At 35.3% G+C, this 24,925-nt stretch overlaps 1 protein-coding gene across 1 annotated transcript in view; it reads left to right on the top strand.

The window, feature by feature from the left end:
- Positions 1-24,925, top strand: part of Nell2 (neural EGFL like 2) — a 377,837-nt gene that overhangs the window by 338,547 nt on the left and 14,365 nt on the right. The window contains exon 17 of the mRNA XM_046435982.2: positions 16,784-16,924. Within this exon, the coding sequence (XP_046291938.1) occupies positions 16,784-16,924 (141 nt within the window). The remainder of the gene's footprint in view (positions 1-16,783; positions 16,925-24,925) is intronic.

The following is a 24,925-nucleotide window of genomic DNA, read 5'->3' as shown; positions in this document are numbered from 1 at the left end:
CCTGAGGGTCTTCTTCCATTTCCATGCAATTTCCCTTCTCTCTCCCTTTCCCTCCCACCTCTCATCCCTGTTTAATGTTAATCTTCTTCTCATGCTCTTCTTCCCTACTCTGTTCTTAGTTACTCTCCTTATATCAAAGAAGACATTTGGCATTTGTTTTTTAGGGATTGGCTAGCTTCACTTAGCATAATCTGCTCTAATGCCATCCATTTCCCTTCAAATTCTATGATTTTGTCATTTTTTAATGCAGAGTAATACTCCATTGTGTATAAATGCCACATTTTTTATCCATTCGTCTACTGAAGGGCATTGATATCATTTTCATTAACCCCAAAAAGGTTACATATTAACTGCTACCAATGACTACACTCTAACCAGTATTCTTTTAACCTTGAGTGCTAGGTAACTGAGATAAGGTCCAGATTAATGCAAACACAGAACCTCTCACACCCAAGGACTTACTATGGAAACCATGTAGTGCACCAGCATAGTTATCTTAATAGCCTCAGAGGGAAAAGGCTGGCCCTTCCAATCCTGGGAATCAGGACACCAGTTTCATGCTCAGTATTTGCTCACAAGGGAACGGTTCCCTGTCTGTTTCCACGGTGAGAACACCTACATTCCTCCATTAGCCTCCCCTAGCCCCAATTATGGGTCAACATCCACTTATCAGAGAGAACATTCAGCCTTTGGTGTTTTGGGATTGGTTTACTTCTCCATATAATACTCTCCAATTCCATTCATTTACCTGCAAATGTCATAATTTTATTCTGTTTTAATTATGAGTAATATTCCATTGTGCATATGTACCACAGTTTCTCTGTCCATTCTTCTGTTGAAGGACATCTAGTTTGGTTCCACAGTTTAGCAATTGTGGATTGTGCTGCTTTAAACATTGATATGGCTCTGTTACTGCAGACTGTAATTTTAAGTCTTTAGGGTATAGACTGAGGAGTAGGATAGCTGGGTCAAATGGTCGTTCCATCCCAAGTTTTCTAAGTAATCTCCATACTGCTTTCCAGATTGGTTGCACCAATTTTCAGTCCAACCAACAATGTATGAGTGTGCCTTCCCACCCCACCCCCACATACTCACCAACAATTATTGTAGCTTCTTTCTTGGTAACTTGGTAACTGCCATTCTGACTGGAGTGAGATGAAATCTTACAGTAGTTTTGATTTGCATTTCTCTAATTACTAGAGAAGTGGAACATTTTTTCATATATTTGTTGATTGATTGTATATCTTCTGAGAAGTGTGTATTCAGTTCATTAGCCCATTTATTGATTGGGTTGTTTGTTTTTGGTGGTAAGTTTTTTGTGTTCTTTATAAATCCTGGAGATTAGTGCTCTATCTGACATGCGCGTGGCAAAAATTTGTTCCCAAAATGTAGGTTCTCTCTTCACCTCATGGAGTATTTCTTTTGCCAAGAAGAAACATTTTAGTTTGAATACATCCCATTTATTGATTCTTGATTTTATTGCTTGCTCTTTAGGAGTCTTGTTAAGGAAGTTGGGGCCTAATCTGACATGATGATGATTTTGGCCTACTTTTTCTTCTATTAGGCATAGGGTCTCTGGTCTAATTCCTAGGTCCTTGATCCACTTTGAGTTGAGTTTTGTGCATGGTGAGAGATAGAGGTTTAGTTTCATTTTGTAGCATATGGATTTTTGGTTTTCCCAGCACACATTTCTTGAAGATGCTATCTTTTCTCCAATGTGTGTTTTGGGGTCCTTTGTCTAGTATAAGGTAATGTATTTATGTGGATTTGTCTCTGTGTCTTCTATTTTGTACCATTGGTCTATATGTCTGTTTTGGTGCAAATACATTGTCATTTTTTGTTACTATACCTTTGTAGTATAGTTTAAGGTCTGGTATTACGATGCCTCCTGCTTAACTCTTCTTGCTAAAGATTGCTTTGTTTATTCTAGGTCTCTTATTTTTCCAAATGAATTTCATGACTGCTTGTTCTATTTCTATAAGGAATGACATTGGGATTTTAATTGAAATCACATTGAATCTGTATAGTACTTTGGATAGTATGGTCATTTTGACAACATTGATTCTGCCTATCCAAGAGCATGGGAGTTCTTTCCATCTTCTAAGGTCTTATTCAGTTTCTTTCGTTAGTGTCCTGTAGTTTTCATTTTAGAGGTCTTCCACCTCTCTTGTTAGATTGATTCCCAAGTATCTTTTTTTTTTGAGGCTATTGTAAATAGGGTAGTTTTCTTAATTTCTCAATCAGAGGATTCATCATTGATCTATGGAAATGCATTTGATTTTATGGGTATTGAATTTATATCCTGCTATTTGCTGAATTCATTTAATATTTCTAGTAGTTTTCTGATGGAAATGTTTATATTTTCTAAGTACAGAATCATGTCTTTGGCAAATAATTATAGTTTGAGTTCTTTTCCTATTTGTATCCCTTTAATTTCTTTCATCTGTCTAGTTGCTGTGGCTACAGTTTCATGGACTGTGTTAAATAGAAGGGCATCCCTGTCTTGTTCCAGTTTTTAGTGGGAATGCTTCCAATTTTTCTAAATTTAGGATGATGTTGGCCTTGGGATTAGTACAGATTGCTTTTACACTGTTGTGGTATGTTCCTACTATCCCTAGTTTTTATAGTGTTTTGAATGTGAAAGGGTGCTATATTTTGTCAAATGTTTTCTCTGCATCAATTGATATAATCATATGATTCTTATCTTTCAGTCTATTGATGTGATGGATTACATTTATTGATTTCTGTATGTTGAACCAACCTTGCATCCATGGAATGAACCCCATTTGATCATGATGCACTATTTTTTAATATGTTTTTGTATGCGATTTGCCAAAATTATATTGAGAATTTTTGCATCTATGTTCTTCAGGGATATTGGTCTGAAATTTTCTTTCTTTAATGTATTTCTGACTGGTTTTGGTATCAGCTTGATACAAGCCTCATAGAATGAGTTTGGAAGGATTCCCTCCTTTTCTATTTCATGGAATAATTTGAGAAGTATTGGTATTAATTCTTCTTTGTAGGTCTTGTAGAACTCAGCTGAGAATTCATCAGAACCTGGGCTTTTCTTGGTTGGTATGTTTTTGATGGCATCTTCTATTTCCTTGCTTGAAATTGATCTATTTAAGTTGTTTATGTCCTCTTGTTTAGTTTGGGTAGGTTGTATGTCTCTGGAAATATGTTGGTGTCTTCAAGGTTCTCTACTTTACTGGAGTACAAATTTCCAAAATAGTTTCTAATTAGCTTCTATATTTCAGTAGTGTCTGTCATGATATTTCCGTTTTCATTACAAATTTTAGTGATTTGAGTTTTCTCCTTTTCATTAGGGTACCTAAGAGTTTGTCAATTTTATTCATTTTTTTTTCAAAGAACCACCTTTTTGTTTTGTCATTGATTTCTAATTTCATTCCATTATGGGTCATATAGAATGCAGGGTAGTATCTCTATTTTTTTTTTTTTTGTATTTGCTAAGACTTGCTTTGTGGCAGAACATGATATATTTTGGAGATGGATCCATGTGCTGCTGAGAAAAAAAGTGTATTTGCTTGTTGATGGATTGAATATTCTATATATGTCTGTTAAGTCTAAGTTATTGATTGTTTTATTGATTTATTTTATTGGCCTTTCCTTTAGTGTAGTTCCTTCCTTTGCAGATTTTCATTGTTGCTTTTCATTACTTCCTCATGGAATATTTTGCCACTATTTCTTCTCTGACATTTTATCTACTGCGCTGTCAATGGATTCTATTATTGTAGTATCTTGGTTTGTTTGGGGCACTTTCCTCCCTTGTTTTTTCATGTTGTCTGTGTGTCTTCCCAGTATTGCTGTGTTATAGCCTATTAGATTCTTGAAGTTGAGAAGGGTTTGTTTGATATACATAGATGCCCATCATTTGGGGCATAGATATTTATGATTTTTATGTCTTTTTGATGTTTAAGTAGTGTGAAATGACCCCCTTTATCGTTTTTCATTAACTTTGGTTTGAAGTCCATTTTTCAGATACGAGGATGGAAACTCTACTTATTTCCACAGTCCTTGTGAGTGATTCATTTTTTCCCCATCCTTTCACTTTCAGTTTTTGGGTGTCTTTTCCTGTTAAATGAGTCTCTTGAAGGCAGCATATTGTTGGGTCTTTATTTTTTTAATCCAATCTGCCAGTCTATGTCTTTTAATTGATGAGTTTAGGCCATTGGCATTCAGGGTTATTACTGAGACATGGTTTATATTCCCAGTCATTTTGGTTTATTTTTGGTTTTTACCTTGACTTGGTTTCTCCTTTTATTGACCTTTCCTTTAGTGTAGTTCCTCCCTTTGCAGATGTTCATTGTTGCTTTTCATTTCCTCCTCATGGAATAAATATTTTTCCAAGAATGTTCTATAGTGCAGACTTTCTTGCTGTAAATTCTTTTAACTTTTGTCTATCATGGAAGGTTTTTATTTCATCATCAAATCTGAAGCTAAATTTTGCTGAATATAAGATTTTTGGTTGGCATCCATTTTCTTTCAGAGCTTGGTATATGTTGTTCCAGGATCTCCTATAGATCTGTTGTAATTTATTATATTTGGTGTCCTGTAAGCCTCTTGTATTTGATTTTCCAATTTATTCCTCATGTTTGGGAAATTTTCTGATATTATTTTATTGAAGAGATTGTGAATTCCTTTGGTTTGAAACTCTGAGCTTTCCTCTATCCTGGTAAATCTTAGATTTGGTCTTTTGATGTTATCCCATAATTCTTGGATGTTCCGTTTATGTTTCTTACCATCTTCACTGTGTGATCAACTTTATTTTCAAGATTCTATATTTTGTCTTTATTGTCTGAGGTTTTGTTTTCCATGTGATCTAATGTGTTTGTGATGCTTTCTATTGAAGTTTTTATTTGGTTTATAGTTTCCTTTGTTTCAAGGATTTCTATATTCTTTTTAGTTCCAGAATCTCTCTTTCTTGAAGTAATCTTTTGTCACCTATATTTGCTCTCTTATCTCTTTGGTGATGTGATCAACGTTTGCCAGTATTAGCTCTCTTATCTCTTTAACAGAGTGAAAAATTTTTGCCTGTATTTGCTAACTTAAGTCATTCTTTAATTCACTAATCATTTTAATTATGTACATTCTGGACTCCTTCTCTGACATTTCATCTACTGCACTGTCATTGGATTCTATTATTGTAGTATCTTGTTTGGGGCACTTTTCTCTCTTGTTTTTTCATGTTGTCTATATGTCTTCCTTTCTTGCAGTGCAGATCTGAGGTATTGCAGCTTCTATCCTATAGTCTTGTAATGTCCTTATAGGTTACCAATTCCTCAGCTTTAAGGGGGATATCAATGTTTATAGCACCCAGTGCAACCAATATGCAGCCATAACTTAATTAGCTTCTCTTTTGACATTTACAGTTTTGTTGCTGTAAACAGAAATTATGAATTTGGTTATCTTCTACCATATAGCCAGTAGGTAGACTATGGAGTTAGACTTGGAGTTCTGCTCTGTCCTGTGGCCTCAGGCAATGGATTTGCTGTCACCACATCCTTTTCTATGAAATAGGAATAAGAATACTTAACATGGTTGTTGTGAGGGCTAAAAATGAAATTCCATCTATGCATTTTTGACACCAGTCATTAATTTCCTAATTATGATCTATAAAGTAATGAAAATATTTTTTCACTAAATATGCAGTATTATCATCCAGGTAATATAGAAGATTTTATAGTTTCTCAAGTCTATTTACATATGTTGTCATATTTTATTTTTGAAAATAACTTAGGAGAAAATTAGTCTTCTTATATGAAATATTAAAAAATATTTTATGCCCAAATCTAGCATAGCTCTTAAAGTAATGATTCTCAGAGGCAATTCTACTACTTAAGTACTCACACCTCCTAAATGTTATAAGCACATCCCCAGAAGCTCAACAAAAGACAGAAGGAAATGACCTTGTAATTAAAAAAAAAAAGTGCTGCAGATAATCTGGAGAGCAAATAGCCCACATGTGAGTAATCAACAGTTGATTAATTGTTTTGAGGCCTTTTAATTGCCTGCTGCTTATCAATATAATTTAACTACCAGTGCCTAGGATAGTGATATAAATAAAACCAGCACTGTTTTATGAGAAATTATGTCATTTTAATAATAAATAGTAAAATGACTGTACTCACATTATCTGATTTTGCCACCAAAAACAGTGTGCTCATCTTAATAAAGAGTTATATTTCCTTTTTTGTGTGTATACAATTAAGAGGAGGAATTTATCAGTTTTCTCTTAGTTTAAAAGGGAGATGGTGAAAATATTGATTAAAACCCATTTTAGGTATAGATGATTTTGAATACTTGAAGATTTTTTATTATTTGTAATCATATTAGAAATAACTATTACTATACATAAAATAAAACTATTTATCACTCATGTGTACCTTCTATAACTGCATTTAATTTTACAAGGAAACAAGGTGTCATTTTCTATAATAACCCTTTAAATGCTGATGGCAAAAGCCGTTTTTAGTTGGTTACCTCTGTAGCCACTGGTCTGTGCCAAGTCTTGTGCTGCAAAACTACAGGGAGAAAAAGAAAACAATACACTGATATAAATAAGCTTTTAAAAAATTTAAAAACATTTTTTTCTTGGTTTTTTTTTTTGCCTTTTTAAAAATTACTAGATCAAAACATGGGTGCTTTCTAGAAAAATCTTTCTTCAGCAATGCCTTCCACTTTTATTATCTAAGTTGATTTGGATGGTTAAACATCTTTTGGGATGTAGATTATCTGTGCTTTAGCACAGCATTATAAAGTCATAGCTAACTTCTCTAAATACTGAAAGAGTTCTAATTGTCCTAAGGAATTAAGGAACTAGTTCCTTTCTAAGACAGAATATGTAATGAAATAATAGTTTTTCACAATCTTTATTTTAAAGTTTTCTATATACTACTTCAACAGAATCCAAAATTTAGGGTCTTTGTGAGTAAGACTAAATAATATGATTTTATACACCTATACTAGCACTTTTTAGCACCCTTATTCAGTTTGAAAAGTAATTTGTTCAAACTTGAGTGGCAAATGAAGTGGGTAGGGTACAGCTGGAGGAGGTGGGAATCAGGGGTGTGGCTTTGGGGTATATATTTGTATCTGGCAAGTGAAGACCTCTCTCTACTGCCTGATCACCATGTGAGCTGCTTCCCTCTGCCATACTCTTCTGTCATGATGTTCAGCCTCACAATGAGCCCTGAGGAATGGACCTGGCTGTCTATAGACTGAGACCTCTGAAACTGTAAGCCTCCAAATAAACTTTTCCTCCTCTACAGTTGTTCTGGTTGGTTCCTTTTGTTACACAAGCAAGAAAAGCTGACTAAAACAGAAATTAATATTGAGAAGTGTGGTCATTGCTGTGACTAACCTGACCATGTGGCTCAGAAGGTTTTTGAGCTTTTTGAAACTGGTGGGAGGAATTTTGAGATGCTTATGGATGCAAGCTGGTTTGATCATTGTAAATGGAGCTTAATGACTGATTCTGGTGGAAGCTTAGAGGACCAGAATGTCAATAGGACGATGGACAGTCAAGACAGGGCTCAAAATGGTTTAAAAGAAAAGGAGGACATTGATGGTAATTGGACTAGAGGCTATTCATGTTAAGTTCTGACTGAGAAGTTGTCTGCATTTTGCCCATGTCCTGAGACTTTCTATGAAGCTGATTTTAAAAGTCATGGATTTCTTAATCTGGCTGAAGTAATTTCTAGGCAGCATAGATTCAGGAAGTGGCATGGGTATTGCTGGCAGCTTTTAGCTAAGTTTATTGGGATAATCAGAAGCAGAAAGATTTGAAAATCTTGGACTTGAAAGGTTAGCATAAAACTTAAACTAATGAAGTTGTAGTTAAAGACATTACTGCCACTAAAGAAATGCTAAACACTTTGCCCAGAAACAATAGGAAAGATGGCTTGAGGGCATCTCAAAAATTGGCAAGATCATATCAATCTAAGACTCAAGGAAGTAAAAGTAAAAATGCTCTTGATAAGAGACCAGTGGGGAATTCTTGCACAAGGGAGCCAAGGAAGTTTTTTCAACATACTCCACTACCCAGACACTCAGAGCTCCTACAGCCAGGGTCCCTGGAGACTTGACTGTTGCTTGAGATAGCAGCAGACCCTGGCATCAGCCACATGGTGCTAGTTCCTCAGAAATGCAGGATGCTGGAGTTAAGGGATAATGGAGGCTTCCACCCAGATTTCAAAGAAGGGTGTAAAGCCAGGCAAAGTGCAGCAGGGTTGTAGTCCCTGTGGACACTCTCTGAGAAAGTTAAATGTGGAGATTTGAGGAGGAAACTGCAGTGGAGACCCCTTAGATTAAAAAATGCCAGTAACATGCAACATCGTCCTAAGAAAGCTGCAGGAATTGAGCAGAGACAAACCAACAGAAAGACCACTTGGGCTTCAACCGGTAAGGCCCTGTGGCAAAGCTACATAAGCTCTTTGGAGAGGACATCATGCCATGTGCTCCAGATGCCAAACACAGAACAAAAGGACTTGTTTGCCCAGATGGATTTTGGTCTTGCTTTGGTCCCAACCCTTTTTTCTATGCCCCTAATTTTGTGAATGGAATTATTTACTGTGTACCTTTATTTATTGGATACTTGTAAATTGCTTTTAATTTTGCAGGAACTCATACTGCGAGATTGCCTCAAGCCTCAGAGAAGACTTTGAACTTCTACTTTGAGCAATCTCAGAACTGTTGAGACTAGGGGGACTTTTGGAAATGGACAAAATGTATTTTACATTATGAAACGGTTGTGAGCTTTTGGGAGCCGGAGGTGGAATCTTGTGCTTTGGATGTGAAGTGTCCCCCAAAACTTACATGTGAGACAATGCAAGAAGGTTCAGAGGAGAAATGATTGAGTTGTGTAGCGTTTCCGGTGACTTAAGCATTCAGACCTTTCTCCCCAACGTTGGACACCAATTGCGGGGTTTCATCCTCAACTTAAACACTCAGGGGTCACCCCAGGGGAACTGGGCTAACTGGACTGCACAAAATAACCACACAAGAAACACAAATACCTTTTTCTTTGGGGTCACTGTGACAGCTCCTCTGACCTTAAGGGTCCGCAGAAAGAGACAGAGCATGCACTGACCCCTTTTATTGAGGAGAAGCTATTCAAATGAGGCAAGGGGTCAGGTTTCAGGGGGCTGAGTCTATCTTTATGATGTCCACTGTCAGCAGGTTGACTGACATCTAGGTAGGCCATACCCAAGGGCACAGTAAGAGAAGGGAACACACACAAGGTACTTCCATGGAACATTCTATCCTAAACAGGGCAAGGGGTAATATTACAAAGGAACAGGTGAGCGTAGTTCTATCTATGTGGCTGCAGCAAGACACAGCCATGCAGGAGACACCATCCCTCGAACCCAAGAAGGGTGGGGAAAGTCTAGCAGAAAGCTGCCTGATGCCTCAGCACCCAGCTGGGGAGTGTGACTCAGTCACGTGCAAGGTTGGTCTCCCAAAGGGTTGTAAGAGTCTTAACCCAGTCAGTGAATAAATTCTCTGATAGAGATTAACTGAGTGGTAACTAAAGCAGCAAGGTGTAGCTGGAGGAGGTGGGAATCAGGGCATGGCTTGGAGTATATATTTGTATCTGGTGAATGGAGACCTATCTCTGTGCTTCCAGATTGCCGGGTTTCTGTTCTCGGGACTAAAAGGCTCAGGGGTCACTCTAGTTAAACTGGGCTAACTGGGCTGCACGAAATAACCACACAAGAGACACAAATACCTTTTTCTTTGGGGTTGCTGTGACGGCTCCTCTGACCTTAAGGGTCCGCAGAAAGAGAGAGAGAGAGAGAGCATGTGCTGACCCCTTTTATTGAGGAGAAGCTATTCAAATGAGGCAAGGGGTCAGGTTTCAGGGGGCTGAGTCTATCTTCATGATGTCCACTGTCAGCAGGTTGACTGACACCTGGGTAGGCCACACCCAAGGGCACAGTAAGAGGAGGGGACACACACAAGGCACTTCCATGGAAGATTCTATCCTAAACAGGGCAAGGGGTTATATTACAAAGGAACAGGTGAGCATAGCTTCACCCATGGGGCTATAGCAAGACACACCCATTTCTGTGACTGAGCGCCTCAGCACCCAGCTGGGGAGTGTAACTCAGTCACCGGTAAGGTTGGCCTCCCACACCTGATCACTATGTGGGCTGCTACTTCTCTTTGTTACACTCTTCCACCATGATGTCTTGCCTTACCTCAAGCCCCAAAGAATGGAACCAACTACTTATGGATGAGATCTCTGAAACCCTGAGCCCCTAAATAAACTTTTCCTCCTCTACATTCTCTACAATTTTGCTGATCAGGAAAACAGCTGACCTATACAGTCTCCCATCAAAGAAAGTCCCAGGACTTGATGACTTACTGATGAATTCCAGCAAATATTTAAAGAAGACCCAATACCAATTCTTCTCAAACTCTTCCAAAAAATAGAAGAGGAAGAAAGACTTCCAAACATTTTTACCAATCCAGCAAAAACTGGACAAAGATACAATAAAAAAGAGAAAACTATAAGTCAGTATTCTTGATGAGCATAGATGTAAAAATCCTCGAAAATATAGCAATAAACTGGAAAACAGTGCTGTAAAACAATAATTTTCTATAATCAATTGTGATTTATCCAAAGGATGTGAGTGTGATTCAATATAAGCAGATGAATAAACATGATACATCACATTAACAGAATGAAGGACAAAACTCTTATCATTTCTATAGATGTAGAAAGAACATTTGATAAAATTTAACCTCCCTTTGTGATAAAAACTGAACAAATTAGATATAGAAGAAATGAACCTCAACACAATAAGCCACATAAGACAAACCCACAATTAATATCTTACTAAATGGGGAAAATTTGAGTACTTTACCTGTAAAATCTAGAGGAGGACATCTTCTTTGGCCACTTCTGTTCAACACAGTAATCACTAGAAATCTTTTGCCAGAGCATTTAGGCAATAGAAAGAAATAAACCATATCCAAATCAGAAAGGAACTTAAACTGTTCCTATTTTGTAAGCATGTGTCTTGTATATAGAACATCCTTAAGAGTCCCCCCAAAATTGTTATAACTAATGAAAGAATTTAATTAAGTTGCAGGATCAATTTAGGAATATAAATAGTATTATTTTATAATAACTGAACTGAGATATAAATAAAGCAATACCATTTACAATAGCTATAAAAATAAAATACTTAGCAAAAATTTAACCAAGGAGCTAAGGTCCTATATACTTAGAGATCTATAAAGCTTTGATGAAAGAAATTGAACCCAAATAAATGGAAGATATCCTGTGTTCATAAGTCAGAAGAATATTATTAAAATGTTGATACTACCCAAAGGGATCTCCAAATACAATGCAATCCCTGTCAAATTACCAAGGATATTGTTCACAGAACTAAAAAATAATAATAATTCTAAAATTTGTATGCAACCACAAAAACCCTTTTCTTTAAGAAAAGGATCCAAGATAGAGGCATCACACTACTTGTCTTCAAAAGGTAATTTGGTTACAAAGCTGTAGTAACCAAATCAACATAGTATTGGCATAAAACTGATATACAGATCAAGGGAACAGAACAAAGAACCCAGAAATAAAACCATATATTTACAGCTAACTGATTTTTAATAAAGGTGCCAAAAATACACAATGGGAAAAGGCAGTCTTTTCAATGAATGGTGTGGGTAAAACTGGATATCTCTATACAGAAAATGAAATTAGACCCTCATCTCATATTTCATACAAAAATAAACTCAAAATGGGTCACAGAATTACAGGTAAGACCCCCAAAATATGAAATCACTAGAAGAAAAGTTCCATGATATCAGTCTGGGTGATGGTATCTTTGACTATCTCCTCAAAAATGCAGGGAAACAGAAACAAAACTAGATCAATGAAAGCTTTGGTAAAGCAAAGAAAACAATAAACAGAGTGAAGGGTCAACCTAGAGAATGGTAGGAGATATTTTCAAACTGTACATCTGATAAGAGGTTAATATATAAGGAAACATGATATGTAAGGACCTCAAACTTGAATTCAATAGCAAAAATCTACTTGGTTTAAAAAATGAGCAAAAGACCTGGGTAGACATTTCTCCAAAGAAGCCATACAAATCAGCTTAGCAGTGTATATCAAAATTCTCATCATCACTAATCATCTAGGAATGCATACCAAAACCATGAGATACCATCTCACTCCAGTCTGTAATAAAAAATGCAGAAGGTAACAAGTATTGGCAAGGATGTGGAAGAAAGAAGCACTTTCTTCCCAGTATGTTGAAGAGATATACGCACTCCCATGTTTATTGTGCTACTATTCACAGTACCCGTGATAGGCAATCAACCTAAATGTCCATTAATGGATGGATACATAAAAGAAATATGATATATATGCCCAATGGAGGACTATTCAGCCACAAAGAAGGGCAAACTTCTGTTGTTTATGGCACTGTGGATAAACCTGGAGGATATTATGTTAAGTGAAAACGCTAGGTTCAGAAAGACAAATATTCTTACCTGTCATCCATTCATAGAATCTCAAGAAGTTGAGAGTAGAATAGTTACAGAATCTGATGGAGAGGGAGTTGGGAAGATGTTAGTCCACAACTACATATACATATTTAATTAAGTAGGAGGAATAAGTCCAAGAGATCTGTTGTACATCAAGTTAATTGTAGTTAATGGTAATCTTTGGTATTCTTGAAAATGTTAGGAGTGAATATTAAGTGTTCTTACAGCAAAATTAATAACTAATAACTATGTGAGGTAATGTATTTATTAGTTGGCTAGATTTAACTATTCCCCAATGTATACATACTTTAAAACATCATATTGTACACAATAAATGCATAAAAGTTTATTTAATTTAAAAATAAATGAATTTGTAAAAAAAAATCATAGCCAAATGCTACTAACAACCCAGATATCCTTCAATGGATGAGTGGTTAAACAAACTGCTTCATCTATGCTATAGAATAACGATTAGCAATAATATAGTAAAAACTATTGGTTGCCCTAAATACCTGTATGAATCCCCATAGAATTATGAAGAGTTTGGAAAAAGGCAATCCCAAAAGGTTACACATTACTTGATTCCATTAATATCCCAATCTTGGGCACTTAAATTTTATAAATGGAGAACATACTAGTGATTGGCAGGTTTTAAGGAGTGTTAAGGGCAGTAGAGAAATGGGTATTACTATGAAAAAGCAACCTGAGAAATCCTTGTGGTGAGGATGCAGTTCAGAATCTTGACTGTGTCAATGGCAATATCCTGGCAATGATTTTGATTTCAAGATATTACCACTGGGGGGAACTGAGTAAATGTAAATGGGATCTTTCTGTATTATTTTTAAAATCAAATGTGAATACAGAGGTATCTTGAAATAAAAAGCTGAAATAAAACAGTAAAACAACCCCCCAAACCCAAACCAAAACAAACAAAAAAAATTAGCAGGACAATAGAAGTATAAGATGTAGTTACATATGTAGTTAGTTCTTCTTCCCTACCCTAAATGATAGCAAGTATATGAGCCATCACATTCATGTTTTAATAAATTGAAGCTCATTTTAGATGAATTAAACCATTTTACTACATAAGAAATTGCTCAACAAATTCCTTTGAAATGTGAATAATTGCCTGAAACTGCATATTGATATTTTCAAAATTTCATAATTGTATAATTGTTGTCATATTCTTATACCGTATATACCAGTATTTATTTTATATTGGTTCAATAGTTTCTTTGACTTTCTTTTTTCACTTTTTTTTGTTTTGGGGGGGTTTTTTGGGTTTTGGTTTTTTTTTTTTTTTTTTTTTTTTTTTTTTTTTGGTACTGGTGATTGAACCCAGGGGTGCTTTACCACTGAGCCATATCCCTGTCCTTTTTATTTTTTTATTTTTTGAGACAGAATCCCACTAAATTGCTTAGGACTTCATCAAGTTGCTGAGACTGGCCTCAAACTTACAATATTCCTGCCTCCACGTCCCTAGTTGCTGGGATACAGTTATACACCACCATGTGCCTGGCTCAGTTTTAAATTTAAATTTAATCTCATTATTTTACTATAAGATATCATTGCTATAAAAGGAAATACTTCAGAAAAATTAAATACGTAGCCATGAAAATCAAATATTTGCCCACCATCGCTTACATACCATACCACTAATGGCAGATATATAATATATTAGGAAGTACTGTCCTAAATTATTGTAAGTTCAGATTTCATAAATGTTCTCTTCTTAATTTAAAATGCAATTTAAATGTTTGATAAACTTGAAACTGTTTCTGTTTACAACATTTTTTCTCCAATGCATAACAGGCATTCAATAAATATTGAATCCTAAATTACTGAATGAAGCATATTTGTATATTCATTCCTAAAGTACTACCTATTGATAATAATTAAAAGTGAAATAATGGGGCTGGGGATGTGGCTTAAGCGGTAGCGCGCTCGCCTGGCATGTGTGTGGCCTGGGTTCGATCCTCAGCACCACATACAAACAAAGATGTTGTGTCCGCCAAACACTAAAAAAATAAATACTAAAAAAGAAATTCTCTCTCTCTCTGTCTCTCTCTCCTCTCTCTATCTTTAAAAAAAAGTGAAATAATTCTCAAACTGTATAAGAAAATACATTATGACCAGCATATGTTTTTAACCCCAGTCCTTAACCCTGTTAAACTTTAAAGAGTATGTTTGTAGATCAAGGAAGGGTGTCATAACGTAAATAAAGTGAGGTGGACTTAAAACAATATAGGAAAGGACCTGGTGATTGGAAAAGGAATAATGAGAAAAGAAGTAGAGAAGTAACACTTTACATATATATGAACTGAGATGACTTTTAACTATGTTAAAGAAGAAAGAAGGGTCTAAATTGAAGGCTAAATATAGAAAGGAAAGTTGCTTCAGTGGAGAAAACTCTGTTCTATTAATAGTTATTTCCAAGTGGCCAACAGGGAACTAACTTTTTCTAAAATGACTATCAACATTACCCTCATGGCCTTCTTCTAGTGAAACTCAATTCTAAAGCTTAAATTAACCTGTTTTCTTTTGACCATGCACTTAAGAAATGACATAATCAATTTTCTGCATCATTTGGGTTAGAAGAAAAGACTATATAAAGCTGAAATAAGCATAGCACTCTGGACCTATTTATAATCATAAGTTCATCAGTTAGCAAGGACCCTGAAGTACAAATAGGCTATTTCATAAAAAAATGATGAGGTCTTAGTACATGGAGGAAATCCCCAGTAACTGTGTGTCAGGAAGTCAATAGTTAGCTGATTTGGCCACTAACAATTATTTTGTCAGTAGGAAAGACTGGCAGTAGTAACTGACTCTTGGGAAAGGAATCTAAACACATTCATAGTGTAGAAATAATACTAAAATGTTATAGTGATATAATAGGTTTTTTTGCCTATTATGCAATATTATAATCTAAGAGACTGTTTTATATGCCGTTTTATTGGAGGAACTACTAAGAAGTGAGTATTGGCTTATTTCCCTGATTGTTTTTGCTTATTTCCCTGTATATTCATTAACTTATCTCTTTCAAAATAGAGTGTCAGAAAAGAAGAAATTTTAAAAGAAAAGCAAAAGAAATATGTGCTTCAATGAATATGGTGTTAGAAGAAATGCAAAGGAGTAGATTCTGCCAAATAGAAGGGACTATCTGAGGGAAAAGGACTCTAAAATACAGCTGGCCTTACCTTGTATATGGGGCACATCATCTTGCCTGGTTACTGCAGTGGGGAAAGTGGTGCAGGAAGGAGCATATAAGAAAGGCCATAAAAAAAAAAAGAGAGGCCATTCTGTCTTGGCAGATGAAACCTTCTGTCATAGCATGGAACTGTCAAGATGGGAGTGGTACATGTGGATATTTTTGGCATCCACAGTCATTCAGAGTCTCAAGTCAAGCCCGTGAACTCAAAATTACATAATTTTCTTTTGGTTCATTTTTTTATATGTTCAATATGCTGTATCCATGGCAAGATTTTCTTGAGTGTTAATTGGCATAATATGTGTAACACATAGTAAAAAGTGATGGAAATGATATGTATTCTTCAAAATACATTGATTTATGAGTGCTGTCGCCATATATCTTGAAGGAACCTGCTGTATTAAGTTGAGATAGATTATTCTGATAGTAATAAAAGACCCTAAAAACTCAGTGACTTAAAGCAACGGAAGTTGATTTTTTTTTTTTTTTTGCTCATACTATAGTCAGTTCCAGGTAGCTATGGAATGTGACTCATGTAATCCTCCCTCAGGTTGGTATTTATACCTTCTGCAAATCACTAATCATTCTATCTGATGAGGAAGGATTCATGTGAATCATATACAGAATTTTAAAGTCTCTGCCTAGAAGTCACACATATCCTCCCCTAATTGGCTTAAGGAAGTCACATGTCCATACCTAACCTGAAAAAACTGCAAACTGCAATTCTGGAGTATGCCCAGAATATTGGAAATATTTGGTGAGAAGCTCTGATAACCATCACAAATGGTTTTCAATTTTTTATAGTTGAATGACTTTTGCAAATCAGAGAAACCTTCTAGATGTTTCGCCTATTACTAATACCACTACATTGTTTCTGCACAGCTTTTAATAACCAAGAAACCTTATTGATTTTTATATTGTCTATTTCAAGGATTTACTTGCATTAAAAATTATAGTAGCCTTGTAGCAGAATATTCTAGTTTCTCTAATAGAAAAGAAACAATTGCATGAAATCCCACTTTTGTTTTCTTTGTCAAACAGATATTGATGAATGCTCTGATGGCTTTGTTCAGTGTGACAGTCGTGCTAACTGCATTAACCTGCCTGGATGGTACCACTGTGAGTGCAGAGATGGCTATCATGACAATGGAATGTTTTCACCCAGTGGGGAATCGTGTGAAGGTCAGTACAAGGATCCTTGTTTCCAAGAAGTTTTCAATCTAGTTAGAGTCGAAATTCAATCAGATTATATTCAGTTATTTACAATTAATTTTGAATTATTTTCAGTGAGTGGACAAACAACTCTGCTCTTTCATGTCCTCTATTAAGGGGCATCATATTTAGAAACCAGGCAAAACAAGCAGAGCAAAACAAGCAGAGTCCAGTGAATAATTACCAAGGAAACAGCTAGTACCATAATAAGAGTTTACCTTCAGAATTCTTGGCAGAGGAATGGGAAACAAAACAAAACTCACTGTTTTCTCCATTTGTATCTATACCTTCATAGAGCAGCAGCCTGAGAGAATAATGGGTTTAAGATGACACAGTCAATGAAAGCCTTTGAGAATTTAAAGGTACTTAGTACCTAAATGTTAAGAAGTCTTTAATCCTTGAGCCTGAAAGGGTTTTCACACAAAGGAAATAAAACAGACTGGGATGATGGATGCCAAGGCTTCCAATATGCTTTGCCAGTTGCAGCAGAAGGAGCTCTAGACCCTGAAGAGAGGGTTCATCAGGATTTTCACAAAGAATGGGAATGTTGTTGCCTTACCTGAAGCTAAAACCTGGCATTTTCAAATCATCACTTAGCTGTGGCCTGAGGGCTTTACCTTGCACTTGTGAATGTCCCAGGGTGAGTATTTCCAGCTCTGTAGACAATATCAAGAACCACAGATTGCAGTTCAGAAACAGATCAGTCATTTTTGGTCCTCCCTAATAAGCTGCTTTGCATATACTCTATAGAGTTGTATTAAGATTGACTTTTTAAAAGTCATGCATAGAAAGAATGAATATAACTTAGTATAAATAATGTAAATCATACAGAAGTATATAGATTAAAGCTGAAAATGCATCCTTATTTTATCTCAGTGCCCCCACCCATCCTTTTCACTTATCCTCTAGGGATAACCTGGGTTTAATTTTCTTTTCTGTGCTTCTGGATGTGAATATATATATTTTAAAAATCTACCTCTTTTGACTTCTATGCTTTAAATTTGTAGTAACACTCACTATCTTTTAAATATATGACCACAATCTGAAGTGGGCTGTATTAGTTATCTATTGATGCATAACAAATTACCCTAAAAGCTCAGAAGCTGAAAACAAAAAAAATAGTACCTTATCTTTTCTGTAGTGAGAGAAGTCTGTACAGTTTAGCTAGGTGTCTCTGGTAAAAGGTCTCTTATGAGATTGCAGTCAAGGTCAGGACTGGTCTTATTTTGAGGCTTATCTGAAGGGGCAATGGGGAGATCTGTTTCCAAAATCACTCATGTGGCTATGGGTAGGCCTTGGTACTTTAACATATGAGTGTCTCTGAAGGGCTGCCTTAAGACATGGGAGCTAGTCTTAGTTCCTATAGTAAGCAATGCAAGAGAGAGCAAATGACCAAGATAGAAGGTACAGACTTTTTTTTAACCAATATTATACTTGAGGCCACTTCTTTCATATTTGATTTGTTAGAAGCAAATCAGTACATCCAGCACACATTCAAACAATTTCTTACCAAATTCACTGGTCAGATACTGTCTCTTTCCTTAATTGAAGGGGCAATGGGGAGATCTATTTCCAAAATCACTCATGTGGCTATGGTATTGACCCAATTGATCATTCCTTTCTCTCAAAACATAACTTTCTTCCCTTGGGTTGGGGAACAACACTCTCTTCTGGTTTTTTCTCACCCCACAGGAATCTTCTTTTATTCTGCAAAGGACAACATATTCAAGTACCCCAGGGCTCGGGACTTGTCCATTTTCTCTACACATTATCAATCTCTGCATCAATCAGTCATAGCTTAAGAGGTCATCAACATATGCTTATTCAAATCTCTTCCCTAGCTGCTGATTTGTATATCTAGTGGTCTATGAGGTATCTCAACTTGAATTTCTAATGGGCAACTCAGAACTAATAGAATTACTATATAACTCTTGATTCACTGTGCAAATTTTACAGGTCCATAAATATAGTCGCTCAGATCAATATCCTCATATCTCACATCTAATAAATAAACTAACTTCACTATTTCATCTTTCACAATATATTCCCAATCTGACCACTGCTTATCACCTCTACCCTTACAACCTTCATGAAAGGCACCATTCTCTTTTGTCTAGACCACTATTCCTACTAGTATCCCTACTTCCACTTCAGTGTTCTTAAAAACTTTTTTCAGAATGATCCTTCTACCCTTTTCCCCACATCCTCGCCAACACTTATTTTTGGAAAGCAGTATGGAGATTCCTGGGAAAGCTGAGAATGGATCCACCATTTGACCCAGCTATCACTCTTCTCGGATTATTCCCTGAGGATCTTAAAAGAGCATACTATAGGGATACTGCCACATGAATGATCATAGAGGCACAATTCACAATAGCTAGACTGTGGAACCAACCTAGATGCCCTTCAATAGATGAATGGATAAAAAAAATGTGGCATCTATACACAATGGAGTATTACACATCACTAAAAAATGACAAAATCATAGAATTTGCAGGGAAATGGATGGCATTAGAGCAGATTATGCAAAGCGAAGTTAGCCAATCCTTAAAAAACAAATGCCAAATGTCTTCTTTGATATAAAGAGAGCAACTAAGAACAGAACAGGGAGGAAGAGCATGAGGAAAAGATTAACATTAAACAAAGACAAGTGGGGGGAGAGAAAGGGAGAGAGAAGGGAAATCATATGGAAATGGTAGGAGACCCTCAATGTTACACAAAATTACATATAAGAGGTTGTGAGGTTTGGGGAAAAATTGGGAGTTCATAACCAACTTGAATCTAATGCATGAAATATGATATGTCAAGAGCTTTGTAATGTTTTGAACAACTAATAAAAAATAAATTTAAAAAAAAGAGGTTGTGAGGGGAAAGGGGGGGAACAAGGGAGAGAAATGAACAACAGCAGATGAGGTAGAGAGGGAAGATGGGAGGGGAGGGGTGGGGGGATAGTAGGGGATAGGAAAAGTAGCAGAATACAACAGTCACTAATATGCCATTATGTAAAAATGTGAGTGTGTAACCGATGTGATTCTGCAATTTGTATTTGGGGTAAAAATGGGAGTTCATAACCCAATTGAGTCAAATGTATGAAAGATGATATATCATGAGCTTTGTAATGTTTTGAACAACCAATAAAAAAAAAAGAAGGCTGCTAAAAAAAAAAAAAAAAAAAAAAAAGAATGATCCTTCTAAAATTGAAGTCAGAGCATGTTACTCCTTTCTTCACCTTCCTGGAAACTTCCCATCTCTTAGAGGAAACCCCAAACCTTGACCATGATTTGAAGAGCCTACATGATATACATACTTGACCTTCTGACCATTTCTTCAACATACCAAACAGATTCCTTTTCATGGGCTGTTCTCTTTGTGTGGAGTATCCATTCCCCCAATTTTGCATGATACTTCTTTCATTTAATTTACATCTTCTCTCAAATAAGCTTCTCTTAGACTTCCAGTTTGAAATGGCCTCTGACTTCTGACACTATTCTGTTACCCTCCTTCACCTTTCTTTGTGAAGGGGATGATAAATGATAAATTCTTCTATAATTATAGTATATATTTGTTTGCTTGTGTATTATCCACTTTAGATTGTGAGCTTCAGGGGTCATTGATCTTTTTTGCTTGTCAGTTACCATATTTCCAATTCTTAGAACAGTGCCTAGCACATAGTAGATGATAAGTTTATTTATGTAATGATAACAATGGAGGTGGAAGTTAGATAATCTTTTAATTGGGAGTATGTTAGGCATATAACCTATGTTAGAATTATATATGAGTATGAAATATACTGGATGTACCTATACTATATTTAAAGTGGATAAATAGTAATATTCGGGATAAAACATAATTAGTGTACTCCAAGTATTCGGTCCAAAAAGTAACAAAGACAAACTGAACATTAAAACACATGATAAATGTAAGACAGTAAAGGATTCTGTAAAATACCTATACAGAAAAGTCTTTTCAAGAAAATTCCACAAATGGAAATTTTTATTTTTATAAAACTACTATTCTGGAAGATGATTCTTTATTATATACCAATAGAGTTCATTAAAATTATCAGAAATCTACTATTTTGTCAGAAGACAACATGCTATGAAAGAGTCTTTTCAAAGAAACTACCTACATTATATTAAAATAAAAGACTAAAAGACGTTTGCTATAATTTTAATGATTTGTATATTTGTAATATTAGTATTTAGAAGGATTAAGCTTTAAGAATATGATTATGTCTAGGAAGGTGCCATTGTTCTGTTCCTTTAAAAAAAAAAAAGCATTTCAAAGTGGACAAAGCCACAGCAGTGGACTTATAATTACTCTGAAGCATAGCATTTGTACTTGAAGATATGAGTAAATAGCTGTACTGTTTCAGTACATTTTTGGCTACAGTTGTGTGCTCTGCCACATACATGTTTATAAGCGGCATACATACAAATTGTATGCAATTTTGCTCATCCACTTATCTTAGAGATTTAGATGCTTAATCCTCAAGATGCCAGGATGCTGTTTATCTAATCTATATCATCATTTATACTTTGCCTGAAATTTTTTGCTTATCAGTTACTATATCTCCAGCTTCACTATGGGACACAACTCTGTATTTTTCCCCTACAAGTATGTTTTTTATTTTATTTTCACATCCATATTTTCCTTTCTTTCTTTAACTTCTGGATGATCTTTGATAAAGTTCTTCAAATTTGTGATGCCAAAAATTTTTTAACCCAACCAAGCAAAAGGAACACAAATGAAATGAGTCCAATTTAACGAAACAAGTAGTTACTGAATATATATGTACAGACACATTGAGGTACTTTTCCAGTCATCTGCTATATACAAATATTAAATAGAAATGGTCACTGTTTTTGGCTTGTAGAAAAGATAAAATAAATACAATAATAACTGTCATGCAAGATAGAATATTTTGAGTTTCTTAATAAATGAGAAAATTATTTGATTTTGAGAAAAAAAATATTGGAAACAGAGCAATTGTTTCCTCTTTGGCATCAAGGAAGCTTTCTCAGGGTACCAAGCATTTGTTTTAGGAGTTTATTGAGCATGATGATATTATTGGCAATTTGAGTTGCAGAAAAAGGAGACAAGCAGAAGACTTAAGTCTAAGTGCCTTATATGAAGTTTGAGCTTGACTCTGAAGAACTATTTTTGAGAGAAGAATGATGAAAACATATCTGACCAAAATTATATTTTGATCTGGTCCTATTTTTTTGAGCTCCAGACCTATATAGCCAATTACTTATTGGACAATTCCACTTGGAGGCCTAAAGGAAAATGCATTTCAAGGTGTTCAAAGTGTCCTAAACTGGGAACATGACTGCTTGCCCTGCCCCCTCCCCCCTCCCCAGCAAGGTCTCCCTCTTCTATGTATATGATCAATCAAAATTTCCAAGCATCCTGATCCTTCTGTCATTTTAATATTCCAATTCAACAAGTCACTTAATGACACTAATTCTTTCTGCATAATCTCTTTCTATGCATTGCCACAGTTGACACTCAGTACAGCAGTTTGTTTAAGAATACAAACTTGGCTCCTATCTTATTGACTGTGCTATTGGGAAAGTTATGCAATATTTCTATGACTCATTTTCCTAATTTACAAAATTAGGAATCCTTTGTACCTTCAAGTGTTGTTGTGACAATTAAATGAGTCATTATATGAAAAATACCCAGAATCCAGTAGGCAGCAACCACTATGTGAATCTGCTTTTGTTGTATGATCATCTCTTGCCTGGACTACTAAAGCAGCCTACTCACTGATCTTCTAGCTTCAAATTCTAATCCTTTTCCAAAAGGAAGTCTAAGGACTCTTTCTAAAATGAAAATATATTTTTTTTCATTTCTCTAAATTAACATTTACTGCCTTTATAATAAAGTTAAAATTTCTTAATATGACCTTTATCAGGGCCTGAGTGCCACTTCACCTATATGGCTACCTGCTGCCTACTCTGCTCTCTCAGTGGACATTTATTTCACCAGTATTTCTGTTTCTCAAACACATCTTGATAGCTCAAAACTTTAGGCCTTCAAACAGACTCAAAACACACTAAATCACTCTTTATCTTCTCTTTTCAATGGATAAATCTTATTTATAGTATAATTGCCAAACCACTATCAATGTATTAAGAAACAAATAAGAAAAAATTATCACAGAGAGAAAGTGAGCTGTGCCAAATGCTGCTGCTAAATCAAGCTAGAGAAAAACTGAGACTTAACCAATGGATTTAGCAACATTATTTCTTCAATAGTCACTCACTAAATAAATTATCAATATTTGTAAAATTGGAATTTTCACATATCATTATAGGTTTTCAAAAGTAAAAGCCATTTAGATGTGAAAACTCCAATATTCAATATCACTTATCAATTTGGGAAATTTTCTGCCTTGTGAAACCCAGTTTAGATAACAAGTGTAAAAAAAATGTGAGTGCAAACTAATACAAATCCTGTTGGAGAGCAGGAGGTCAGAAAATAGCTCATTGTGGTACTTCTGCCTATACATTTTTCCAGATATGAAACCACATGCCAACCCTTGTGAGCAACATTTTACTCTATTTTTTTTATTATAAATGTGCTTAAGAACACACATTCTTTGTGTGCCTGGACATCTCTTCTTTGTCTTTTGCAGAAAACTCAAGGTCTCTTAGTGCCTTTTCAGGGAAAAAAAAAAACTGAATTACTTTGTCTCACAGCTTGTATTTTAAACATTAAGTAAAATGAAATGATGGCAAAAATTCAGCCATTACCATTAGTGGGATAACATTTTTATAGTGGATATTTAAAAGGTGATGCATTAACATGTATCTGTAGAGCTTGTGGTCAAAGAGGTCAAATTATTATTGTTTATGTTTTTTTTCTGCTTACTATAACTTCTAACTCTATGAATATCAAATAGAGACAAAGATCAAGTCATCAAATATACCACATCATTCTGAGTAAACCAAATGCAGAGCTAATTTATAAAATTTCATTTTTATTACAGGAGACATTTCCTTGGCTCTGAAAAATATATATATTATAATTAATTTTTTTAAAGTATGTCTACATGCTGGCTAACAGTTCTCTTTTTGTTTGTTGTCTATAGTCACAAAAAGCACTATCCTCACTGTATTAAAAGCAACAGTTTCAGCCTTTGTCCTAATTTGTTGGTCTTGTTGAAATAGGAACTAATATAAATCAAGGTAAATACAGAGAAAATATATCCCAGGGCTTATTTTCAGGAACAAATTTATAACAGAACTCTAGTAGTTAAGAATTTAAATGTGGTCAAGATATAATTTTGACTGGTCCAATTCTTCAATTAATGTTGAAATCAAATCATTTAAGAAAAATATTTACTAAATTCTATATTTAAAATCTTCCTGGAAAATCAGTGTTTGGTTCCCCTAGTTAAATCTATATAGTTCATCTTCTCCTAACCTGCTTTCCCTACCATGATTTAATTCTTTCTCTCTTGACCTTTACTTAGAGGAAACTGATGAAATGGGAAATCACTGCTTACTGCCACTCATAAAATCTCTCTGAAATATATTTTGGCTTGTGACCTTTAAATTGTGGGGTAAATAATATGAATCACATCTCCTCTTACAGACCTGATCTGTGGGTCGAGATATGTTTGCTTTTCATCTGTATGAAAATGCTCTAGCCTGTGATTGCCATGAAGCAGGTGAGGTTAGGTGAAGAATGGGCAGTTGCCAATTGAGTTGGGCAGGGGATAAAGTGGTAATATGAGATGGAAAGTTAAGATAGAGTGGATTCTTTTGAAGGAGATTGTAATCGCTGATGGTCATTTGCCTTTCATGGGTGAGTAGAGGATCTAAAGACAGTGTCAGAATACCTGGTCTATAAAGAAAGAACACTTGGGCAAAACACTGGAAAGAGCTTACATTAGGGTGGTATAGCTGTGAGAATAGAATTTGAAATTGAATAAAATGCCTCAGGGGTCCTATGACATTT

This window comes from Marmota monax, unplaced genomic scaffold, assembly GCF_021218885.2.
Source record: "Marmota monax isolate L192 unplaced genomic scaffold, Marmota_monax_Labrador192_F-V1.1 WCK01_AAM20220418_F8-fsc00012, whole genome shotgun sequence".
NCBI lineage: Eukaryota > Metazoa > Chordata > Mammalia > Rodentia > Sciuridae > Marmota > Marmota monax.
This window is presented reverse-complemented; position numbering and strand designations above follow the sequence as displayed.